The sequence below is a fragment of the Coregonus clupeaformis genome, chromosome 23, assembly GCF_020615455.1.
Source record: "Coregonus clupeaformis isolate EN_2021a chromosome 23, ASM2061545v1, whole genome shotgun sequence".
Taxonomy (NCBI): domain Eukaryota; kingdom Metazoa; phylum Chordata; class Actinopteri; order Salmoniformes; family Salmonidae; genus Coregonus; species Coregonus clupeaformis.
Window position 1 is genome coordinate 30,620,147 of NC_059214.1, and position 22,956 is coordinate 30,643,102.

At 46.8% G+C, this 22,956-nt stretch overlaps 1 protein-coding gene across 1 annotated transcript in view; it reads right to left on the reverse strand.

Annotated features, from left to right (window-relative positions):
- Nucleotides 1-4,569: 4,569 nt before the first annotated feature.
- LOC121536860 (sialidase) overlaps nucleotides 4,570-22,956 on the reverse strand; it is a 55,535-nt gene continuing 37,148 nt past the window's right edge. The window contains exons 2-11 of the mRNA XM_041844464.2: nucleotides 10,660-10,953; nucleotides 9,991-10,245; nucleotides 9,532-9,636; nucleotides 9,044-9,106; nucleotides 8,838-8,900; nucleotides 8,590-8,748; nucleotides 7,552-8,436; nucleotides 7,346-7,408; nucleotides 7,122-7,256; nucleotides 4,570-6,973 (exon numbers count right to left, since the gene is read on the reverse strand). Of these exons, the coding sequence (XP_041700398.1) occupies nucleotides 5,940-6,973; nucleotides 7,122-7,256; nucleotides 7,346-7,408; nucleotides 7,552-8,436; nucleotides 8,590-8,748; nucleotides 8,838-8,900; nucleotides 9,044-9,106; nucleotides 9,532-9,636; nucleotides 9,991-10,245; nucleotides 10,660-10,953 (3,056 nt within the window). The 3' untranslated portion in view covers nucleotides 4,570-5,939. The remainder of the gene's footprint in view (nucleotides 6,974-7,121; nucleotides 7,257-7,345; nucleotides 7,409-7,551; nucleotides 8,437-8,589; nucleotides 8,749-8,837; nucleotides 8,901-9,043; nucleotides 9,107-9,531; nucleotides 9,637-9,990; nucleotides 10,246-10,659; nucleotides 10,954-22,956) is intronic.

Below are 22,956 nucleotides of genomic sequence, written 5' to 3' on the forward strand. Positions count from 1 at the left end.
CGGAGATGAGTCAGATGTTGATTGCGCCACCTTGGCCAATTCTACATCGACGGGACGCGTTGTCTCAGGCGGGGGGCACGATAGGGCAGTTGCCCATAATTGGCCAACCACTGAAGGCCTGGCTGCTGAGAGGGACAGGCTAGAGCGCCGTGGGTTATCTGATGCGGTGATCAGGACCATACAGGGTTCACGTGCCAGTTCCACTTCTAAGATGTATGCCAGTAGATGGAACGTGTTTTCACAATGGTGTGTCACACAAGGTGTAGACCCCATGAGCTGTCAGGTTGAGAGTATTCTCTCTTTCCTACAGCTTATGTTTGACAAGCAGAGATCGCCCGCCACCATTAAGGTGTTTGCAGCGGCGATTTCAGCTTGTCACGAGGGGTTTGGCAGAGACAATGTCTTTAGCCACCCTCTAGTGAAACATTTCCTATTAGGAACGCGGCGGCATAGGCCAACACCTAGAGCCACGCTTCCTCAGTGGGATTTGGCTTTGGTACTCGAAGCGCTATGTAAGTCGCCGTTCTAGCCATTGAATCAAATACCCCTCAAGATGCTGTCTTTGAAGACAGCACTGTTGCTCGCTTTGACTACGGCTAAGCGTGTTAGTGATTTGTGTGCTCTTTCGATGAGACCCGACTGCCTGGCCATTAATGGCGATCTGAGCAGAGCGGTGTTACGTCCTAACCCGGCATTTGTGCCGAAGGTTATTAGGAGTTCATATAGATCACAGACCGTGGAGCTGTGGGCTTTTTCTCATCCTCCTCATAGAGAGAGGAGTGAGGAAAGGCTCCATCGCCTGTGCCCAGTACGCGCCTTGGCGTGTTACGTCGAGCGCACAGCAGCGATTAGGTCATCGCCTCAGCTGTTTGTGTGTCATGGTGCTGCTGCACTAGGTAGACCACTTTCGAAACAGCGTCTGTCTCATTGGCTCTGTGAGGGCATTGAGACAGCTTATGAGGCAGCGGGGCGACAATTGCCTCAGGGTATCAGAGCTCACTCCACTCGTGGAGTAGCAGCTTCTACTGCCCTTTTCAGAGGAACAGGGGTAGAGGATATATGTAGAGCGGCGTCATGGTCAACACCGTCTCCATTTATCCGTTTCTATCTCTTGGATATGTCTTCTAACTCTTTGGCTCAGTCTGTACTCAGCGTGGCTGAAGGGAGACTTTGAGCTAGGAGGAGAGGAATGCAGGACTGTGGAGACAGGGTCTCTATCAGGTCCGCTTCTGATAGAAGGACATATTGTTTGCATGACTCCTGACTGACAGGTTCAGTACAGTAGAGGGCATGTATTGATCTGCCCACCAGTGATTCACTGGAGTGAGGCGGAATGATGGGGGATAATAGTAGTAACTTGGTTACGATACTATTAGACCGGTCATGACAATTTGACGGAATGTGACGTCATCTATCTGCTTGTTCAGATTAGTATGAATCATGTTCTGGGATCTGCCCACTAATCTCTGGGGTTCCATTGATTGAGTGAGGCGGCCTACCGTGTACACAATGTAGAGTGACACTTTGTGTCATTCCATTAGTGGTCGGTAGTATTGTAACAGGATATTGAGGTACCATCTATCTGCTAGTACAGATTAGTATGGCCTGTATTCTGGTGATCTGCCCACTAGTCATTGGTATTGCCATTGGACTAGGTGGGGCGGGTTTTTAACCGATGACGCAGTATATTGTGACACTTGTAGGGTGACAGTGGTAACAGTACTGCGGGAATTGGTTGCAGCCATTGCTAGGCCTGACCTTTTCATTTTGATGGGAAGTGTTGGGCTCGGCAGGGAGTACATTTTGGAGCGCTACGCTCCGCCTTAAACCAATAGGAGCAGAGCTCCCCTATGGGGCGGAGCTCCACGATATAGAACGATTAGTTACCGGAGTGTAACTCCAGTTCTATGAGTGGAGCGGAGCCCCATTGGTCTTAAGGCCCTGCCGACCCTCTCTCGTCTCGCTGAAGATAAATATCTCGGGAGGCTGATTGAGGGGAGGCATCCCCTCTTATAGGGACACCTGTACTCCTATTGGCTGCAGGTGTGTGCATAATTTTGTCTCAGGCTGATGCTGCCTTAGGGCAGTGGGTAAACCAATAGGAGCAGAGCTCCCCCATGGGGCTCCGCTCCACTCATAGAACTGGAGTTACACTCCGGTAACTAATCGTTATAATATAATAATAATATGACATTAAGCAGACGCTTTTATCCAAAGCGACTTACAGTCATGTGTGCATACATTTTCACGTATGGGTGGTCCCGGGGATCGAACCCACTACCCCGGCGTTACAAGCGCCATGCTCTACCAATTGAGCTACAGAGGACCACTGTTGTTCCCCACTTATTTTTATTATTCTACTTCCTCCAAATTTTGCCAGTGTAATCACATATTTTAAATCTTATATGCCTACTTGTGTCTTTGAAAATGAATTATATGAGGCAATGTATTTTTGCAGCCATTTAAGGACAGTTTTGAATAAGTCATACAAATAAGCATATTTAATACTCCAGGAATCAAATATACTTTTTGTCATTTTAGTATTGTGCACACGCTAAGCAACTCATAAACACATCATATTTTGTCTAAGTAGAGATGATGTCAAGGGTCTTCAATTAGTAGGCATAAACCACCTGAACATGAATATTTATTAGATTTTTCAAACACCCAGCACTTGGGAAACATAGATCGGGTGACCAACCCTCCTGGAGAGCAAGCAGGATTTTCTTCCAGAGCTATTTTAAAGAGATAATTCACCTAAATTACAAAATATAAAATGTTTGTGTCCTTACCGTGTCTATGGACAAGGAGACCGCAACCTATGATTTGGTTATCCACTGCCATCAACCATTCATATTTCCTGTGCAGAGCCTTGGTGTACTGGTAATGCTCCCCGGCACGTGTTGCATTCAACTTTCCACCTGAGAACAGGGTTCAATCCCTGCTTCCAACCTTTCCACTGTTTCTAGCATTTGCCTGTCTCCCTATTTCATTACAGACCTGCCACTGTGAAATATCTTCTCCATAACCAAAGGTTATCTTCGCTGTTATTAGTTATTGAGTTGATTTGGTCATGCAATATTGACCATACCAGTTTTTGTTTTATACAGTATAGAATATAGTCCAATAGGCCTAAATTGTTTAGCTGTGTAGGAATTCCAGTCAAATTCAGATACTTCTTGTGATGCGTTTCACATAATATGACTTGTAAAAATATGATATTATGAAGGAAAGGGCATGTGAAGGTTCACTTGATTTAAAGTTCCCAGTTCTGCCCCATCTTCATTACTCTGGGGGGGCTGTTTAGTCCCACATGATGCGGAGAGACACCCGCTTGTTTTTACAATATAGCCAACGTGACTGCAGCTGGCCCATCTAGCGGAAAGCACTCAGTTCTGCCTCCAGGACAAGACTCATGACAAACATCAACCTGCAGAGTATTTTGTTGTTGTTGTTTTTATTAAGGATCCCCATTAGCTGCTGCCAAGGCAGTAGCTACTCTTCATGGGGTCCAGTAACATTAAGACAGTTATACAGTTTAAAATATTATATGACATTACATTTCATAACACTTTACCGAATACATTTAGTGTGTTCGCCGCTTGTTCTGGTCTGGTTACAGTCACATTTTCACATAATTTTTTAAACATTTATATATTTAAAGTGATCATTGAGAACCTCTGACAACCCATCAAAATGGCATATTAGTAGCCTAAGTAAGTGCTTTAGCAATGACAGTATGTTAAGGTTAATTAAAACATATCTTTAAATTGAGCTAAAATAACAAATAGTGTATTAACTTGTAGTAAATCATGTATTATGTTAGCTACCACAGGTACGTATCACTGAAACGTAACTTGAGGAAAATGCTGATTGTAAACTTTTAGAAAATACTTATTTGTCACTTCAGTCTTTTATTCTGACAGCAATCAGTAGTTTATTAACTTGTAGTATATTATGTATTATGCTAGCTACCACTGGTGCATAGAACTGAAACATAACTAGAGAATAAAATGCAGTTTGCAAATTATGAAACCAAATCAAGTAATTCCAATGCTTCTATTACACTGAGCACTTTATTCCCTTTTATTTTCACAGTGAAAGTCAATCAATAAATATGTAGCATCCAGCATTTTCTTCACTACGGTCTTTCTTCTAACAGTATGAGGACAGCACTTCTAACTCCACTAGAAAATAACGCGGAGACCTGTTATCCAAACTAGTGTCATCTCAAAAACAGTGCATTTAAAGTCATACAGCTGTCCCAGAATTCTACTGGGTTGTTTCCATTAGGGATTCTTGTGAGTCACTGGACAGCCTCTGTAGTGAAGTCTGGGTAATGTGCTGCTCATTGGGTTCTGGGGTGGGTGTCTCATGTTCCATCTCTTCTTGGTTCTCTAGGGCTCCTGTGGAGTCACTGGACTGCCCCTGTAGTGTAGTCTGGGTAATGTGCTGCTCATTGGGGTCTGGGGTGGGTGTCTCATGTTCCATCTCTTCTTGGTTCTCTAGGGCTCCTGTGGAGTCACTGGACTGCCCCTGTAGTGTAGTCTGGGTAATGTGCTGCCTTGGGTTCTGGGGTGGGTGTCTCATGTTCCATCTCTTCTTGGTTCTCTAGGGCTCCTGTGGAGTCACTGGACTGCCCCTGTAGTGTAGTCTGGGTAATGTGCTGCTCATTGGGGTCTGGGGTGGGTGTCTCATCCATCTCCTCATCACTCTGGGTGGATGTCTGGTTGGTATCATCTCCTTCTTTCTCTGTGTCTGGTTCCTTCTCCTCTTCCCCTTCCTCCTCCATCTCTCCTTCATTTCCCCTCTCATCCTCTGTGTTTGCACCAATACCTCTATTGTGGTCATTTTTCCATCTCTGTTCTCTTTTCTCTTCTCATCTTTCTCCTCTCAGTCTCTTTATTACTTCCTCTTTGCCCTTTCCCTTATTCTTCCACATCATTATTCTGTCTCTACTCCCCTGGCTGGTTCCCCTGACTGGGTATCCTGGTTGTCCTCCTGTGTGTTGATTTGTCTGGTTCTTGTCTTTGTGGTCTGCTGTGTACTGTCCTTTCTCCTTCGTTCTTTATCTTTGGGTTTGCATCATTCCCCCTCTCCTCTATTCTCTCTATCCAGCTCTGTATCTTCTCCACCTTGCTTCTGTCTGAGGTCTTTTCCCACATCTTTATCTTTTTCTTCTATCTGTTTGTCCATCTCTCCAACAATTGCCCCCAGCTCCTCTCCCTTATTCTTTTTTTTTTTTCCAGTTCCACCTTCTGCTTTCCCTCTTTCCAATCCCTTTGGTTGTGGTTTGTCTTTCCATCCTTCCCAACGTCCACCTTGTTCTTTGCATCCACCTGTCTACCCTGTTTTTCTGTTTCTGCATTTAGTGGAGCCCCTTTGGGTGTTGGTGTGTTTGTGCCTAGATTAACTTCTTCAGGTCTTGTTGTGCCTGGGTCTTTTTGGGCCGTGGCGGGATCTGTTGTGCCTGCTGAGTCTGTTTGACCTGGAGCTGTCTCTCTTGTTAGTGGGTCTGTTTTGCCTGGAGCTGTCTCTGTCGTGTCTGCTGAGTCTGTTTGGCCTGGAGCCGTCTCTCTTGTTCTTGGGTCTGTTTTGCCTGGAGCCGTCTCTCTTGTTATTGGGTCTGTTTGGCCTGGAGCCGTCTCTCTTGTTATTGGGTCTGTTTTGCCTGGAGCTGTCTATGTTGTGTGTACTGAGTCTGTTTGGACTGGAGCTGTCTCTCTTGTTCTTGGGTCTGTTTTGCCTGGAGCCATCTCTCTTGTTCTTGGGTCTGTTTTGCCTGGAGCCGTCCCTCTTGTTCATGGGTCTGTTTTGCCTGGAGCCGTCTTTCTTGTTCTTGGGTCTATTTTGCCTGGAGCCGTCTCTTTTGTTCTTGGGTCTGTTTGCCTTGGAGCCGTCCCTCTTGTTATTGGGTCTGTTTTGCCTGGAGCCGTCTCTTATGTTCTTGGGTCTGTTTTGCCTGGAGCCATCTCTCTTGTTATTGGGTCTGTTTTTCCTGGAGCTGTCTTTCTTGTTCTTGGGTCTGTTTGGCCTGGAGCCGTCTCTCTTGTTATTGGGTCTGTTTTGCCTGGAGCTGTCTCTGTCGTGTCTGCTGTGTCTGTTTGGCCTGGAGCCGTCTTTCTTGTTCTTGGGTCTGTTTTGCCTGGAGCCATCTCTCTTGTTCTTGAGTCTGTTTTGCGTGGAGCCGTCTCTCTTGTTATTGGGTCTGTTTTGCCTGGAGCCGTCTCTCTTGTTATTGGTTCTGTTTTGCCTGGAGCTGTCTCTGTTGTGTCTGCTGAGTCTGTTTGGCCTCGAGCCGTCTCTCTTGTTCTTGGGTCTGTTTTGCCTGGAACGGTCTTTCTTGTTCTTGGGTCTGGTTTGCCTGGAGCCGTCTCTCTTGTTCTTGGGTCTGTTTGGCCTGGAGCCGTCTTTCTTGTTCTTGGGTCTGTTTTGCCTGGAGCCGTCTCTCTTGTTCTTGGGTCTGTTTTGCCTGGAGCCATCTCTCTTGTTCTTGGGTCTGTTTTGCCTGGAGCCGTCTCTCTTGTTCTTGGGTCTGTTTTGCCTGGAGCCGTCTCTCTTGTTCTTGGGTCTGTTTTGCCTGGAGCTGTCTCTCTTGTTCTTGGGTCTGTTTGGCCTGGAGCTGTCTCTGTTGTGATTGGACCCGGTTGGGCTGGCACAGGCTCTGTTGTGACTAAGTCTGGTTGGGCCAGGGCGGGTTCTGGTGTGACTAGGTCTGGTTGAGCCAGGGTGGGGTCTGGTGTGATTAAGTCTGGCTGGGCCAGGGTGGCCACAGGTGTGACTGGGTCTGGTTGGGCCGGGGTGGGCACTGGTGTGACTGGGTCTGGTTGGGCCAGGGTGGGGTCTGGTGTGATTAGGTCTGGTTGGGCCGGGGTGGGCACTGGTGTGACTGGGTCTGGTTGGGCCAGGGTGGGGTCTGGTGTGACTAGGTCTGATTGGGCCGGGGTGGGCTTGTCCTGTACTGGCTCTGTGTCTGAAACGCAGAATGAGAAAATGGGTTGATACATGACTACACAAACACTATTATATAGACACATTTGTCTTAATGATAACATGACTTATTATGTTTGTCAGTCTCAATATTGACTATTTTGTTTAAGCTATCTGCCATGGGAGATCACCTGTCTGTCTGTCCAGAGGGATGTGACCCCCACTTTTTGTTGGAGACAAAATCCTTCCAGTTGGTGCGGTGTGCTGTTTCCTGTTTGCATCTGCATCCTGCTTGTTAAACAGCTCTATCACCTCCTTCACATGTCCTGTACACACAAAAACATTCATCCCCATTATTACCATATGTATTCAAAGTTCCTTATGCCCAAGGTAATGCACACCATATAAGGAGAACCTTTTTGTGTAGAAGTTGTATTTCCAGTGTTCTCAGAATGGTCATCTTCAGGATCTTGGTTTCCTATTAAATTAAAACGAAATAGTTTTATTTAGAAACAGCAAAGTGTTAAGGTATTAGTGTTGTCTTAAAATATATGTGATGGCCAAACGAAGTCTATAGCAATACACCTCAAGTTCAAAATAGCATTTTTACAGCTAAACAACCTTGTACTGTAACTTTCATCAGCACTGCCTCCTCTTCAGATTTTCTCAGTGCAGCTTGAGGCTCATGGATGTTTGATTTCCCACCATTGTGGTCCAGAGCAACATGTGTGTCTGTGCTGAGGAGGAACATGGCGTCTGAGTTATTCAAGAGTGGAGTGCTGTTCTTGTTCCCAGGCCTGTCCTGGACTGGCTTTGTCTCTGACACTCCTGTTTCCTGGTTGGGTTCTGGTGTGTCCGGACCTAGCTGGGCTTCTTTGGGTTCTGGTATGCTTGGGTCTGGTTGGGCTTGTACTGTAACTTTCATCAGCACCGCCTCCTCTTCAGATTTTCTCAGTGCAGCTTGAGGCTCATGGATGTTTGATTTCCCACCATTGTGGTCCAGAGCAACATGTGTGTCTGTGCTGAGGAGGAACATGGCGTCTGAGTTGTTCAAGAGTGGAGTGCTGTCCTTGTTCCCAGGCCTGTCCTGGACTGGCTTTGTCTCCGACACTCCTGTTTCCTGGTTGGGTTCTGGTGTGTCCGGACCTAGCTGGGCTTCTTTGGGTTCTGGTATGCTTGGGTCTGGTTGGGCTAGGGTAGACTCTGATGTGCCTGGGTCTGGTTGGCCCAGAATGGTAACTGTTGTGTCTGGTTGGGCCAGGGTGGGGTCTAGTGTGATTAGGTCTGGTTGGGCCGGGGTGGGGTCTGGTGTGACTGGGTCTGGTTGGGCCAGAGTGGGCACTGGTGTGACTGGGTCTGGTTGGGCCAGAGTGGGCACTGGTGTGACTGGGTCTGGTTGGGCCAGAGTGGGGTCTGGTGTGACTGGGTCTGGTTGGGCCAGGGTGGGGTCTGGTGTGACTAGGTCTGGTTGGGCCGGGGTGGGTTTGTCCTGTACTGGCTCTGTCTCTGAAACACAGATTGAGAAAATGGGTTGATACATGACTACACAAACACTATTATATAGACACATTTGTCTTAATGATAACATGACTTATGTCATTGTCAGTCTCAATATTGACTATTTTGTTTAAGCTATCTGCCATGGGAGAAAAAAATCACCTGTCTGTTTGTCTGAGAGCCTGTCATTCTGTCTGTCCAATGGGATGTGACCCCCACTTTTTGTTGGAGACAAAATCCTTCCAGTTGGTGCGGTGTGCTGTTTACTGTTTGCATCTGCATCCTGCTTGTTAAACAGCTCTATCACCTCCTTCACATGTCCTGTACACACAAAAACATTCATTCCCATTATTACCATATGTATTCAAAGTTCCTTATGCCCAAGGTAATAAACACCATATAAGGAGAACCTTTTTGTGTATAAGTTGTATTTCCAGTGTTCTCAGAATGGTCATCTTCAGGATCTTGGTTTCCTATTAAATTAAAACAAAATAGTTTTATTTAGAAACAGCAAAGTGGTAAGGTATTAGTGTTGTCTTAAAATATATGTGATGGCCAAACGAAGTCTATAGCAATACACCTCAAGTTCAAAATAGCATTTTTACAGCTAAACAACCTTGTACTGTAACTTTCATCAGCACCGCCTCCTCTTCAGATTTTCTCAGTGCAGCTTCAGCCGCTGGTCATCCACCACAGAGTGGAAAAGACAAGAGGGATAAAGGACAGAATTAGACATAGGGAAGAGATGTGGATAAACATCCTGTATCATTTATATGTCTAACCAGAAAGACTATGTATGTACTTTGCTGTGTTTGCTGGTTGTACTCTTTTCTCTCCTCTTCTCTACTCTAATCTCTAATCTCAGATCCAAGGTCAACGACCTTGTAACAAGTCAGCTGGCGTCACTGGGACCGTGATCATCTGAAAGCTCAGCACATGCCAGGGGAGTAGGGAGGAAATGGATTGACTCTGGTCTAGCCAGATCATTAGAATGAGGGGCTTTTCCTCCCTTAATACTGAACTATGCCCCTTATATTTCCTGAGTCTGGAACTAAAGGTTGGCCTTCAGGCCTGATTTTGTCATAGGACATAGGATGGTCTTACGTTTCTTGCCTTTCCTCCAGCGCCACAATAATACCAGAACGGCAACTAAGACAAGGAGGATGAGGATGGACAGGATCACAGCCAGGACACTGGATGAGCCTTCCTCTGCACAGAAACACCATTAAAACAACTTGGATCGGCAGCATTTTCACACTTAATAACACATTAATTAAGCAGTCATAACACTATGAATTATATAGTAATGCAAGTGACTAATATATGAATATCCTGGATATTCAAAAAAGATGTTTAGCATGCTCACTATAACATTGTATTCACAAAAATCTCATTCCATGTCTCTCTGAACCATGTTCTCACTCGCAATAAATGTACAGCATGTACATTGCATGCAAATGTCTTGGCAGCATTAAATAATACATCCAAATTGTGAACACGAGAGAGAATGAAAGTGAGAGTACGATATATTACTATAACTGCAGTTTAGAAGTGTTATCTTACCAGCGTAGCAGTCCTTCAGGGTGAACTCTGCAGTTTTCTCACTAACAGGGTTTTTCACCACACATGTGTAGACAGACTCCTGGTTCTCCCCCCCAGCTATGAACAGTTCAGGTCCTGGACTTACTGACCCTCCAGGACTCCTCCAGATGAACTTGGTGAGGGGCTGAAGGTCAGCTGAGCACAGCAGGGTTCGGTCGCTTTTCTCTGGGGTTGTGATGTTGACCACACAGGTAACGCTGGGCTGTGCCACATCATCTACACACGTGCACACACGAGCACACACACACACACACACAGCAAAGAGAGAAGCTGTTTTCAGCTCAACTGATCTGAGGAGAGGTGTGTCTTGGTGTGGGTGAAAACCTGTCCAGCAACTTTGAACATTTGTAATAAAGATGTAATGATGATAAGGGGGCAGTTTCAATATCACACTGGAACAAGAGTTCAAGAGCTAGGTGAGAATATGTGGGTCCTGACTCATTAGTTACAGTACCCAAGGTATACAATTCCTTTTTTTTTTTTTTTTTACAATTCTGGCATCACTTAATCAGCCGTTGTCTAGGCCTAATGATTATTTTTTTAAACGCCCGTACTGATACTGTAAATCAACATACTGTATACACACAAACCTGACTTGCAGGCCTCTAGACAGTAACATTACACACTTACCAATAACGTCCACCTCATGTTGTGAGTACTGCAGCTTGCCCTTGACGGCAGCCTCTAACTCATAGGGCCCACTGTCTGCATCAGTGAGACCTTTGATAGATAGCTCTCCAGAGTCCCAGTCCAGGACGGTCCTGCCTTTATACCTGCCATACTCCACATTCTGACTCCCATCAAACTCCACCACCTTGTTCCCATTGTGTTTCCACAGGATGTCCTCAGGCTGTCCTGAGACCTTGGGGGTCAGGGTGATCTCTCCTCCCAGGCCACCATACTGCTGTTCTCCTGTCACCTCCACTGAGCACAGAAACAGGAGGATCAGGTGAAAACACGTTGAAAACCCCCTAACTTCTGTGGCTATAATGTAATTTAGACTAGTGGTCTTCTTTGAGAACACTAAGGACAGTTCAGGTATCAGCAGTGTCAGTCAGACATCCCACCTATTCAACCTTGTTGGCAATCTCCCATAATACTGCTCTCCTCTGCTGTCAAATCAATGATTGGCCAGGGAAGGATTGTAGACCTTGTATCTTGATATATTAACTTGGCCATGCATGGAGAGACATATCGTCAACTCTATCGAAACTCTAGCCGGGTACTTCAACTCCATGATAATTTCATCCACGGAGTTGAGCGCAAACTAGAGTTTTTGAAATGAACCTCCGATTCCTTCAAGTCGCTATGCAATCTATCCTTAAAAATGTTTAACTTACTGTGTACCTATTTTTGTCCTCTGTTGTTGCGTGCCTTTCTTTGTTTCCTGAAATCCATACTTTTTAATAAAACGTTTTTTCAAATACAACCCCCAACTTTTTCCTTGTTGAGATTCAATTGGCACATGCACATTCACGCTGAGTTGCCACCTTGGAGCAACAGCAACGAGAAAACAGTCTGTGGTTGTATTTGATTAACGTTTTATTAAAAAGTACTGATTTCAGCAAAGAAAGAAAGGCACGCAAAAAAAGAGGACAAACATAGGTACACGGTAAGGGTTTAAGAAAGTTATTTTTTAAAGTATCGACTTAATAGCGACTCGAAGGAGTCAGAGGCTCATTAAAAAAACGAAAGTCTGCGCTCAACTCCGTGGTTGAAATCACCATGGAGTTGAGGTACTTGGCAATCGAAACCAATTACGTGTATAAACCCTGGAATGCTGATGCTATGTATTGGCCTTTGAGAGGCCATTGTAATGGGGATAGTAACATTAGTACTCTCTAAAGTAAAACACTTTAAGGAAAATGTTTCTCTCTCAGGCTGATACAGAGAGACTCATTCATGTTTTACTACAAGCAGGCTTGACTACTATAATGCTCTCCTGTCTGGTCTACCCAAGAACGCCATTGGTCAACTGCAAAACATACAGAATGCTGCTGCACGGATACTGACCAAAACCAGATGGAGAGCGCACATTACACCGGTTTTAAGGTCTCTGCACTGGCTGCCTGTGAGTTGTAGAATTCATTTGAAAATTCATCTATTGGTTTTTAAATCAATCCACAATTGTGCACCACAATACATGTCAGACATGCTTTTAAGTTATGTACCCAGTAGGTCCCTCTGGTCCTCTGGCACTGGCCTTTTAACTATCCCAAAGCCTAGGACCAAGAAACACGGAGAGGCAGCCTTTAGTTATTATGCCCCCAGCCTCTGGAATAGCCTACCAGAGAACCTGAGTGGGGCCGAAACTGTGGACATATTTAAAATAGATCATAAAACAAATCTTTTTAGCTTTGCTTTTCCTTAGGGTGCTTTTTAGTCATTTTGTTTTTATTGTTATTCTTTTGTATTTTATCCTCTTATGTTTGTTGTGTAGTAAATATTTCATTGGTTTTATTATTTTCCCTGTGAAGCACATTGCGTTGCATTCCATGTCTGAAATGTGCTGTATTAAATAAAGCTTGATTTGATTTTTTTTATTTATTTTTTATGTTCAGAGCACATAATGTAAAAGTATGCATTAAGGTATCTGTAATAGATTAAACATGTCAAAAACGAATGTAGACATTAATAAATGCATTTATATAGCTTTGAAAATATTTTGTACAATTCAAGAGTGCCAAGATGGCTGCACGTTTATACACATCATTGATCGAAACTCTAACGCCTCGATCACACCGACATGGTTATTGCATTTTGGTACACCAGAAGTACATACATTTCCAATGGACAGATACCTTGCAACTGGAGATTCCTTAAAAACGATTTCCTACAGTTACCGTGTAGGGCACTGCACCAGGGCCATCTTGGACTGCCTCCTGGGGGAATTCAGGCATGTGAAGGCTACCTGTGTCTTGCATAACTTCATGAGGACAAACACAACGACCAGGAGGGGATATGTGGTTGGCTGCCGTGTGCCAGAGGAGAGGTCTGCTGCTCTGCAGGATGTTTCAAGGATGGGGGCCAACAATGCAGCGCGGGAGGCAATCCGTGTGCGGGAGATCTTCACCTCCTACTTCTTCGAAGAGGGTGCTGTTCCCTGGCCACACCATAGACTACACTACGCACAACCAAAGGCTATTTTAAGAGCCATCCACATTGCAATAAGATAATTATTCTGTTTACTTAGCGATGTCAACTGCAGTTATTCAATTCCCAGTTTCTCTCTCTTTGATTTCTACTTCTCAGGTGAGGGTGCTGTTCAGGTAAGGGTGATGTCTGTACAAAAACAAAACAGGCTCTTTTAAGAGTCACCCACATTGAAAAATAAATGAACAATTAGACACCCTATAACCCATACATACACACTTGTGTGTCAATCTGATTGATGGATTGTGTTGTGCAGTAAGGAGGCTCAGGTGTATAACTGGCTCCTTCCACCTTCAAAGAATAGGCAAGAGTACCAACCATGGAGAATAGTAAGACACTTCATTATTTATATAACTACGCTATATTGTTTGTCCTTGTGTGTCTGTGCATGTTTTTCAGTATGAAGTACTCTGCAGCCACTTAGTGTGAACACCAAGTGAGGCCACAACAGATTCCTGTTGAACACTGTCTCTATAACTACCTTATTTTCTAAATAACAGTCCCTCTCCTTCACTTCATCCCTCTCCCCCCTTCTCCCTAAATCCTCTAGGTTATATCAGCTGTGTCGGTGAACCCCCCCAGATGCTTTCCATTGAAATACAGATAGAGATGTAGTAGTGTTATAAAAAAAAAAACATAAGGCTTAATCACGCGCTCTCTCTCTCCAGCTGTCACTCGTCTGCAGGTATGTTTTGATGTGAGATAGGATGCCAACCCCCAGTCCCATCATCGCCACCTCACCCGCTCTTAGGATAACCTTCAGTCTAACTGGGGGCCCAAGGCTGGTTAGGAGAGACCGCTAGAGACACTATTATGTAATTGTGATGAACTGAGAGAACATGACATCTAGTAGCACTGTAATTCATTAATCATATGCCGTCTTCCCTGCTCCTCTGTTCTTACCTCTTTCCCCTTGTCTTTTACCCTCTCACACCTCTCTCCCCACCTCCTCTTTCTCACACCTCTCTCCCCACCTCCTCTTTCTCACACCTCTCTCCCCATCTCCTCTTTCTCACACCTCTCTCCCCACCTCCTCTTTCTTCCTCTGTTTTTATAATGCACACCAGATGTGCATTGAAGTACAGATTGAACTTGTATTTACAATATATTATAATGATATTTATAATGCATGTATTATGTATTTATAACACTTGTACAATTAACTTACTTCAATAAAGCGTTTCACATTCTCTACAGGTTGAAATTAGATCTCATTTGATGAAATACTACAACTATCCTGTGTCTGATCAGTGCAGATGAAGGAAATTAGAAATTGAGATGAACCGGTTTTAGAGTATTTACATGACACATAGGAAGTGTAGTGTAGTGTTTTTTAAATTCTGTTTCTCTATATATGAATTACAAATCAGCCTTTAACAAGTTAAATCATGTTTCTAGTCTATTGCATAGTTACAACATGTAGCCATTGATGTCCCAGGACCAGGATTGGTAAATATTGTTGAAGTGTATAATTGTAATACATACATGCAGACACAGCATCATTCAAAGACTGGAGATAGACACTCCTGGTATTGGATATGACTGAAAAAGAATCTCACAGACATGTATACCTGAACTACACCTTTATTTGCCAAGGTAGAGTACATGATCAGTGAATATAGTCAATGTACAGGCTACAATGTGGAGATCTCATGCTTGGTAATAACTATATGTATATCCAACTTGTATCCTTGGCACAATAAAGTTGTATTATAGTCTACTCAATCCATAGGCTTCATTGATGCCATTCAGACTGTTTTGAAGTCGATACAACCGGCTATGATAGCTGAAGTTCATAGCTAGGTTCTGTCATGAGCCCTCTCACTCCACCGGGTTACCACCTTAATTGGTTTCCACTATCTTCCACTCTGCTCACCTCCCTCTCTCTACTCAGCCTAACTAGCTCCACCTGTCCCTGCTCTGCTCGGCTCTAATTACTCTGCCAGCTGCGCTGCATTACCCACTAACCTCTCCCAGTATTTAAGGCCCTGTCTTTCAGCTCTCCGGTGTCAGATCGTCTGCAAAGCTCACACCCGGAACCTGTTTGCTCGCGCTTCTGGCTCACCCTGGTTTTGTGACCCCGGACCTGGCTGTTTTTGGGATACTCTTCTGCCTCAGGAGATCCAGACCTGCTTCTGCCATTACGACTCCTGACTACTCTTCAATCCCGGTAACTCTGACCAGCCTTCTGCCTTGCTACTACGTATTTTGGATTTCCCTTGAACTGTACTGCTGCCTGGTTTCATTCCGCCCGTTGTGTCTGTGTTTCCTCCCCCAGGACTTCTGGACCACCAACCACCGGGCGTCATCGGACGCATCGCTGCCACTGGGGGAGGCACAGACCCAGCACATCGGACAGGATAACCCCTGGAGCCTTCACTCACTCCCTACATCCCTTTCCCCTTAAGTTTAAATAAACTTTCTGGTGTGACGCAATTGTGGTCCTCTTGTCGTCTGTCTGAACCGTGACAGTACGATCTGACCATCATGGACTCAGCGCACACTTCCCCCCGACATGGAAACCGAAGAGCCTGAGCAACCCACCGCTATGCTCGCCTGGAACACACTGAGAGAGAGCTAGGCCGCATGAGCGGCGTCATCTCCCTCTCTGCTTCAGGTCGGCCACCAACAGCATCAGCAGTTCCAGCAGCACCAGCAGCAGTCCCAGCAGCAGCAACAACAACTCGCCATGATCATTCAACTCCTCACCAACCTGACCCCAGCCAGTCTGCCCACCAGCCCTGCCCCCGAGTTACCTGCCCGGTCATTGCAGCCGCTTGCTCCGGAACCCAAGATTGGAAACCCCGAGCGGTTCAACGGGCGATTCAACCCAGGTCCGGCCATTCCTGACTAGCTGCCGACTTCAGTTCTCCTTGCAGCCAAGGACCTTCGCCACGGAGGGGCTAGAGTTGGGTATGCCATCACTCACCTGACGGGCCGAGCTCGACTCTGGGGAACAGCAGAGTTCGAACGTCAAACCCCCGCATGTGCAACCTTCGACCTGTTTGCTGAGGAGATGCTGAAGGTGTTTGACCTGGATTCACCTACCGCAGAGGCGTCTCGTGAACTGTTCAGTATTCGACAAGGCAGACGTACAGTCGCAGACCATTCCATCGACTTCCAACCCTGGCTAGATCGAAGTTCTTGGAACACACCATCGTTGGTGGACGCGTTCTTCCATAGTTTGGCTGACTATATCAGGGACGAGTTGGTCTCCCATGAACTGCCTTCCACTCTTGATGAAGCCATCGCACTGACTGTCAGGATCGACAGAGGGATACAGACCCGTCGTCGTGAGAGGGGGCGCCAAGGTCCACCTACTACCGGCATTCGGAGAGATCCGACTGGGCTCCTGTCATCTACTGCCACTCACCCAGGTCAGCTTGATCAGTCTGAGCCTATGGAGATTGGGCGAGCCTCTCTCACTCCTGCAGAGCGCCAGCGACGCTTCACCTCAAACCTCTGCCTCTATTGTGGAGGTGATGGACATCGTGTGGTAACCTGCCCTTTAAAGGGCCGAAGCTCACCGGGCATAGGGGAGTCCGGTTGAGTTCAATGACCATCCAGTCCTCCGACCGCAAACCCCTGCTGCAAGTTCACCTCCGCCTCTCTGACTCAACTCACACCCTGGCTGCTCTGGTGGATTCTGGCGCCGAAGCCAACATAATGGACATCAAGCTGGCACGCCAACTGGGACTGGAGAACCTCCGTTTGACACCTCCTATTCCTGCCCGGGCACTGGACGGACACTTACTCGGATCGGTCACTCATGTCACGGCCCCGGTCTCGATGGGTCTGTCCGGAAACCATCAAGAAACTATCCAGTTTCACCTGCTCCCCCTCTCCAGGCCAACCCCTCATCCTGGGTTACCCATGGCTCCGCCCGGCACAACCCTCAGCTCGACTGGGTGACCGGGGTGATCAGGGAGTGGGGAGAGGACTGCCACCGAACCTGCCTGCTTGCTGCCGCACTACACCCTCGGCCAGTACCTACTAACTCCGCTCCTGACCCCTCCAAGGACCCTGTGTCGATTCTGCCTAGTCCCTGCATCGTTGCAGCTCTGACCTGGGCTGTTGAGGAACAGGTGCTGGAGGCTCTCCGTAACCAGCCAGGTCCCAGCACTTGCCCAGCTGACCGCCTTTTTGTCCCCGAAGACCTGAGGTCCCAGGTCGTTCAGTGGGGACATGACTCCCGCCTAGCTTGTCACCCTGGCTCCACCCGCACTTACAACCTGCTCGCCCAGAGGTTCTGGTGGCCCTCTCTGAGGAAGGATGTACGGGAATTCGTCCAAGCCTGCCCCATCTGCAACCAACACAAGTCGTCCTGCCAGCCCCCAGCCGGATTGCTGCAGCCCCTGCCTGTGCCCAGGAGTCCGCTGGTCCCTGCTGCGCCTGGTCCTCCTCCTCCACGGCTCAGTCGATGGTGGTCTGGTTTACACCGTCCGCCGCCTGCTTCGGTCCAGACGGAGGGGTAGGGGGTCTCCAGTACCTCATTGACTGGGAGGGCTACGGACCTGAGGAAAGGACCTGGGTGCCAGCTAGTCGGATTGTGGATAGGACTCTCATCACCGCTTTCCACCAACGGCATCCTGATCAACCTGCAATCCGTAGGGGCCGCCCCAGAGGGGTCCCTAACCGTCCGGCCCGCTCGGCTTCCTGTCCTGTGCCTGATCCTGTCTCGGGACCTGTCCCATCTCCTGACCACAGCCCTCCGGCTTCCTCCGAGGATGAGGACGTTCACTCGGACCGTTCGGAGGAGTTCTAGCCCTCCTCCGGCTCCCCTCCTCCCGCCCGGCGTGGTGTTGCTCTTGGGACTTCTGGGGCCGTCCCTTGGGGGGTTCTGTCATGAGCCCTCTCACTCCACCGGGTTACCACCTTAATTGGTTTCCACTATCTTCCACTCTGCTCACCTCCCTCTCTCTACTCAGCCTAACTAGCTCCACCTGTCCCTGCTCTGCTCGGCTCTAATTACTCTGCCAGCTGCGCTGCATTACCCACTAACCTCTCCCAGTATTTAAGGCCCTGTCTTTCAGCTCTCCGGTGTCAGATCGTCTGCAAAGCTCACACCCGGAACCTGTTTGCTCGCGCTTCTGGCTCACCCTGGTTTTGTGACCCCGGACCTGGCTGTTTTTGGGATACTCTTCTGCCTCAGGAGATCCAGACCTGCTTCTGCCATTACGACTCCTGACTACTCTTCAATCCCGGTAACTCTGACCAGCCTTCTGCCTTGCTACTACGTATTTTGGATTTCCCTTGAACTGTACTGCTGCCTGGTTTCATTCCGCCCCGTTGTGTCTGTGTTTCCTCCCCCCCCCCAGGACTTCTGGACCACCAACCACCGGCGTCATCGGACGCATCGCTGCCACTGGGGGGAGGCACAGACCCAGCACATCGGACAGGATAACCCCTGGAGCCTTCACTCACTCCCTACATCCCTTTCCCCTTAAGTTTAAATAAACTTTCTGGTGTGACGCAATTGTGGTCCTCTTGTCGTCTGTCTGAACCGTGACAGGTTCAGAACTAATATTTAAACCAAACGTTTTAGGATCCATACACAGATCGGCTACATAGCTAGTTACACATCCATAGGCATACAGGTATTTTTATCCTTCACTACACAATAAGCAATAACATAGTTGGCTAGCTACGTTACTTCAGCTGCATTGCATGGCAAATATCAGCAAGGAAAGCTTACAAAATTGTACATTCAATTTACAGTAAATGCTTTAGCTAGCTAGCTAATTTTCCCCAAACATCAGACACCCCCTGACCTCGGACACTCTCTAGCGGTTGGAGGACTGAATCATCTCGAGCTCCATTTAAATGGACTGAAAAATAACGGTAAATTTGTGACTAACGACACCCTTTTAGCTAGCTGACCACCGATTTTCAGTGCAATTTATGTAAGTTAAGTTAGGTTTTGAGAGTTTTCAAAAAAGTTATATGTACACATTTTGTGGAACACGCTGCATATTGTAAAATTCGACTGCGCGACAGACCACACCTAATTCAATATCCAACTTTTTACCTCTGAAATATTTCTAACGGATTTTCTAATGTTGCTATCTTAGTTGCTAAATGTTGATAGAACTGCTAAGTAAGCAAAAAGGAAAGAAATTGTAAGTGTTAGATAATACATATCACGAAAACAGCTGCATGTTGTCAAGCTTTACCGTATCAAAATTGGAGTCCTCTGACGGAGGCGTTTTGCACAATCTGCAAAAATTTATTTGGAACTTTGAACCATCAACTTTTTGACACCTATCACTGTTGGCTATGTTTCATCTTACAACAGCTACATAGAGGCAGTATTTAGTTAAATGGTACAATGTATGCATCAATATTACACAAATTGGGACACTAATTTTCATTACAGATAACATCAAACAAAAAACGTGGGTACACTTTCAGTTATTGTGAAAACTTTCATCACCTTTCAATGCCTTAGCTTTGAAATGTAAATGTTTATACATATTCAGATTGAGTTATCTTTCTAAAATGTGTATAGTATGCCAAGTTATTTAGCTACATGTATTTACCACTGCAGCATGGAGAAAGTCAAGAGGAAGCAGTGGAGTGAGGTGGACATGTTCCATGCCATGGAGGACTGCGGGGCAGGGATGGCTATCCGCCAGGCTGCCAAGGTCAGGCATCTTTTGTTTTTAGGAGATTACCATGTGTATGTGAATTTTATCTGCTAGTAACAGTTTTATTTTCTTATCTACCAAGGTGCATGGTGTACCTCGGCAGACCCTGGCGGACAGGCTGAGCGGCCGGGTGACCCATGGTTGTCGCAGTGGACCACCCACATTGCTTGCACCAGAGGATGAAAAGTCTCTGGTGCAGTACTGTATCTACTGCTCCAGCCATGGGTTCCCCTTCACCAGACAGAGGCTGATGAAATACGCCGACAAAATACGCAGGTATTTGGTGTTCTATGTGTTTATGTATGTAGATTGGTGGACTGACTGTTCTCAATGAGTGTGATGTAAATGTGGATGTGTATGGTGATGCCAAAACAAACATTTTCATCCTGGATGGACAATTATATATTCTATTCTATTGTAGGTTTCGGCACCCAAGGGAAACAATCCCACCACTGGGGAAGAGGTGGTGGGAAATGTTCAGGAGGAGGCACAAGAACCTAAGCATGAGGAGGCCGGACACCCTGGATAGGGGGAGAGCTGAGTGTGCCACACGTCCGACGATGAACACCTTCTTCACTTCTTATGAGAAGCACTTGGAGGAGAGTGTGTTGAGGGAGAAACCCAGACAAATCTATAACTGCGATGAGTCTGGGTTTCGTAGCGACCAGAGCAGGCACAAAGTGCTGGCTCCCCGGGGCGCAAAACCCGTGTACCAGCAGGCTCCGGGGACCAAGGAGCACATCACAGTGCTGGCCTGCTTCAACGCAACTGGGGAGGACGTCCCCCCGTTTATCATCTACCCCAAGTGTTTCCCCGGTGGCCACTACACACTGGGAGGCCCCCCCCAAGCCTTGTATGGACGGTCAAGCAGTGGCTACATTGACGGGGACCTGTTCAGGAAGTGGTTTCAACACTTCATTAAGTATGCAGTGAAAGAGCGCCCTCTCCTTCTCCTCTTCGATGGGCACAAGAGCCACATGGACCCGGAAGTGCTCGCGGTGGCGCTAAGGGAAGGGGTTATACTTCTTTGTCTTCCACCACACTGCACCCATGTCCTGCAGCCGCTGGACGTGGCATACTTTGGCCCTTTAAAGGCTGAGTTCTCCAAGGTAGCTGGAGACCTTAGCCATTTTGACCACTCCTACATGGTAAACAAATCAGAATTTGCCAGAGTATTCCGCTACCCGTACCAGCGATGCAAGGACATGCGCTATGTGGTGGAAGGGTTTAAGAAGTGTGGCCTCTTCCCTTTTGACCCTTCAGCCATTGAAGGGTCCCGTTTAATGCCGTCTCACACCCTACCGGGTCCCAACACCGCCTCTACTGGAACCAGCAGCACTGTGCCATCCATCAGCACTTCCTCCCCAGCGACCACAGGAGGACCCTGCCCCAGTCCCAGCCGCTGCTCCAGTCCTATCCCTAGCTCTAGAAGAGCACCCCCTAATAGAGGGGGGGCTGATAGCGAAGGACCTGGGGCACATCCTTACTGTCCTGAAGTATCGGCTGGACCGATACAGAAGACTCCCTGTGGTCGCCACATGCCTCACCGGGGAGCAATACACGCGCCAGTGGTAGGAGAGGGGTGAGAAGGAGAGGGCCGGGGCAGAGGAGAAAGAGCGTCGGGCAGCCCTCAGAACACAGAGGGCACAGGAGAGGGCTGCCATGGATGAGACCATTGACGCCATCGCCTCTGCTGGACCCCCTGCTGGAACCACTCCTGACAGCTGCATCACCACTGCCAGCGCCTCCCAGTGTGCAACACCTGTAGGAGCCGCCGGAGTCCCCAGCTGCAGAAGAAGGCCACATGCCTACTCTCCCGGCCACACCATCGTCGGCCCCTCAACCCCACCATTACAAACACCAGCTCCTCCAAGCCATCGTCAGCGGTTTTGTCCACCACCACCCCAATGCACACCAACCCCCATGTCTGTCACCACCAACACGGCCTCCTCTGGACCAACTGCCTCCTCCGTCTCCCCTGGTCACACCACCATAGCAGCCTCGTCTGGTGTCCCTGCCCCCTGCAATTTGAATACCACCACCTCCACAGGTAAACACATGTTAAATTACGAAAAAAATGACTGTTTGTTATCTGTTTTATAAAACAGCAATGTGAAACAAGTATATATATATCTTTATATATCTACAGTACATAGCACCAGCCCTCAAGTCATCTCCGAGGAAGCTGCAGAGGTATTGATGTAAAAAAGTTGAAAAGGGTTTTCATGCAACATGCTCTGTCTAACACTACTTTTTCTCAAACTGCAGCACAGAAAAGGAAGAGAAAAGCTACACCGGTCACATCTTTCACACCACCCATGGCACCACTCTCAGGTACTTCATAATCTGTTTTTCTCGCTCTCTCAGTTGTATCAATTACTATTGTTGTTGAAGAACTTCTACATTTTGCAAAACCATATTAATCAATTTGTATTATTATTTAATTTTTTATAAAAGAAGACACCACCTGCTGTGCTCGCTGCGGGGAGCGTGATCCGCCTGCAAGCTCCTCTCAGGAGTGTAGATCCGAGGTGCCATGGGTGTGCTGTGACTTTTGCCAGCACTGGTTCCACTGCAGGTGTGTGCAGTGGGATCAAGAGGTAGCGGTGGAGCTGGATTTTTATTGTGATTTTTGTGACAATATAGGGATGGAGGTCGAGATTTAATTGTTTGTTTTGTTTGTGTTCATATGAAATTATTTATTTGTTCAAAAAAATAAATGTCTAAAATATAATATATATATTTATTGAACCCATCTTGTGTATTTCTTCCTTTACTTTCCAAGTGCACCTCTGCAACACAAACTCCAACAGTGTTTTCATTGTTTTATGTTAATGCACATAACTGAAATTAAAGTGTATTTGATGTAAATTATTAATACTCATATTTCATTTGGTTACAACACTGAATATGTTGGTGAAAAACCATTTTTTAAGAGTCCACAAGAGGGCGCACCGGGCTACGCAATGAAAAGTTGACAGGCAAATCATTATTTTATTACCGGAAGACTAGCCAACTAGTCAACTATCTAGTAAACACTTCGGGTACGTGGTTGGTGTCTCTTTTTTCAACAAAATTAAACGGATATATCTTGTAATTGAACAAAATAGTAAGGTGCCCAATAACT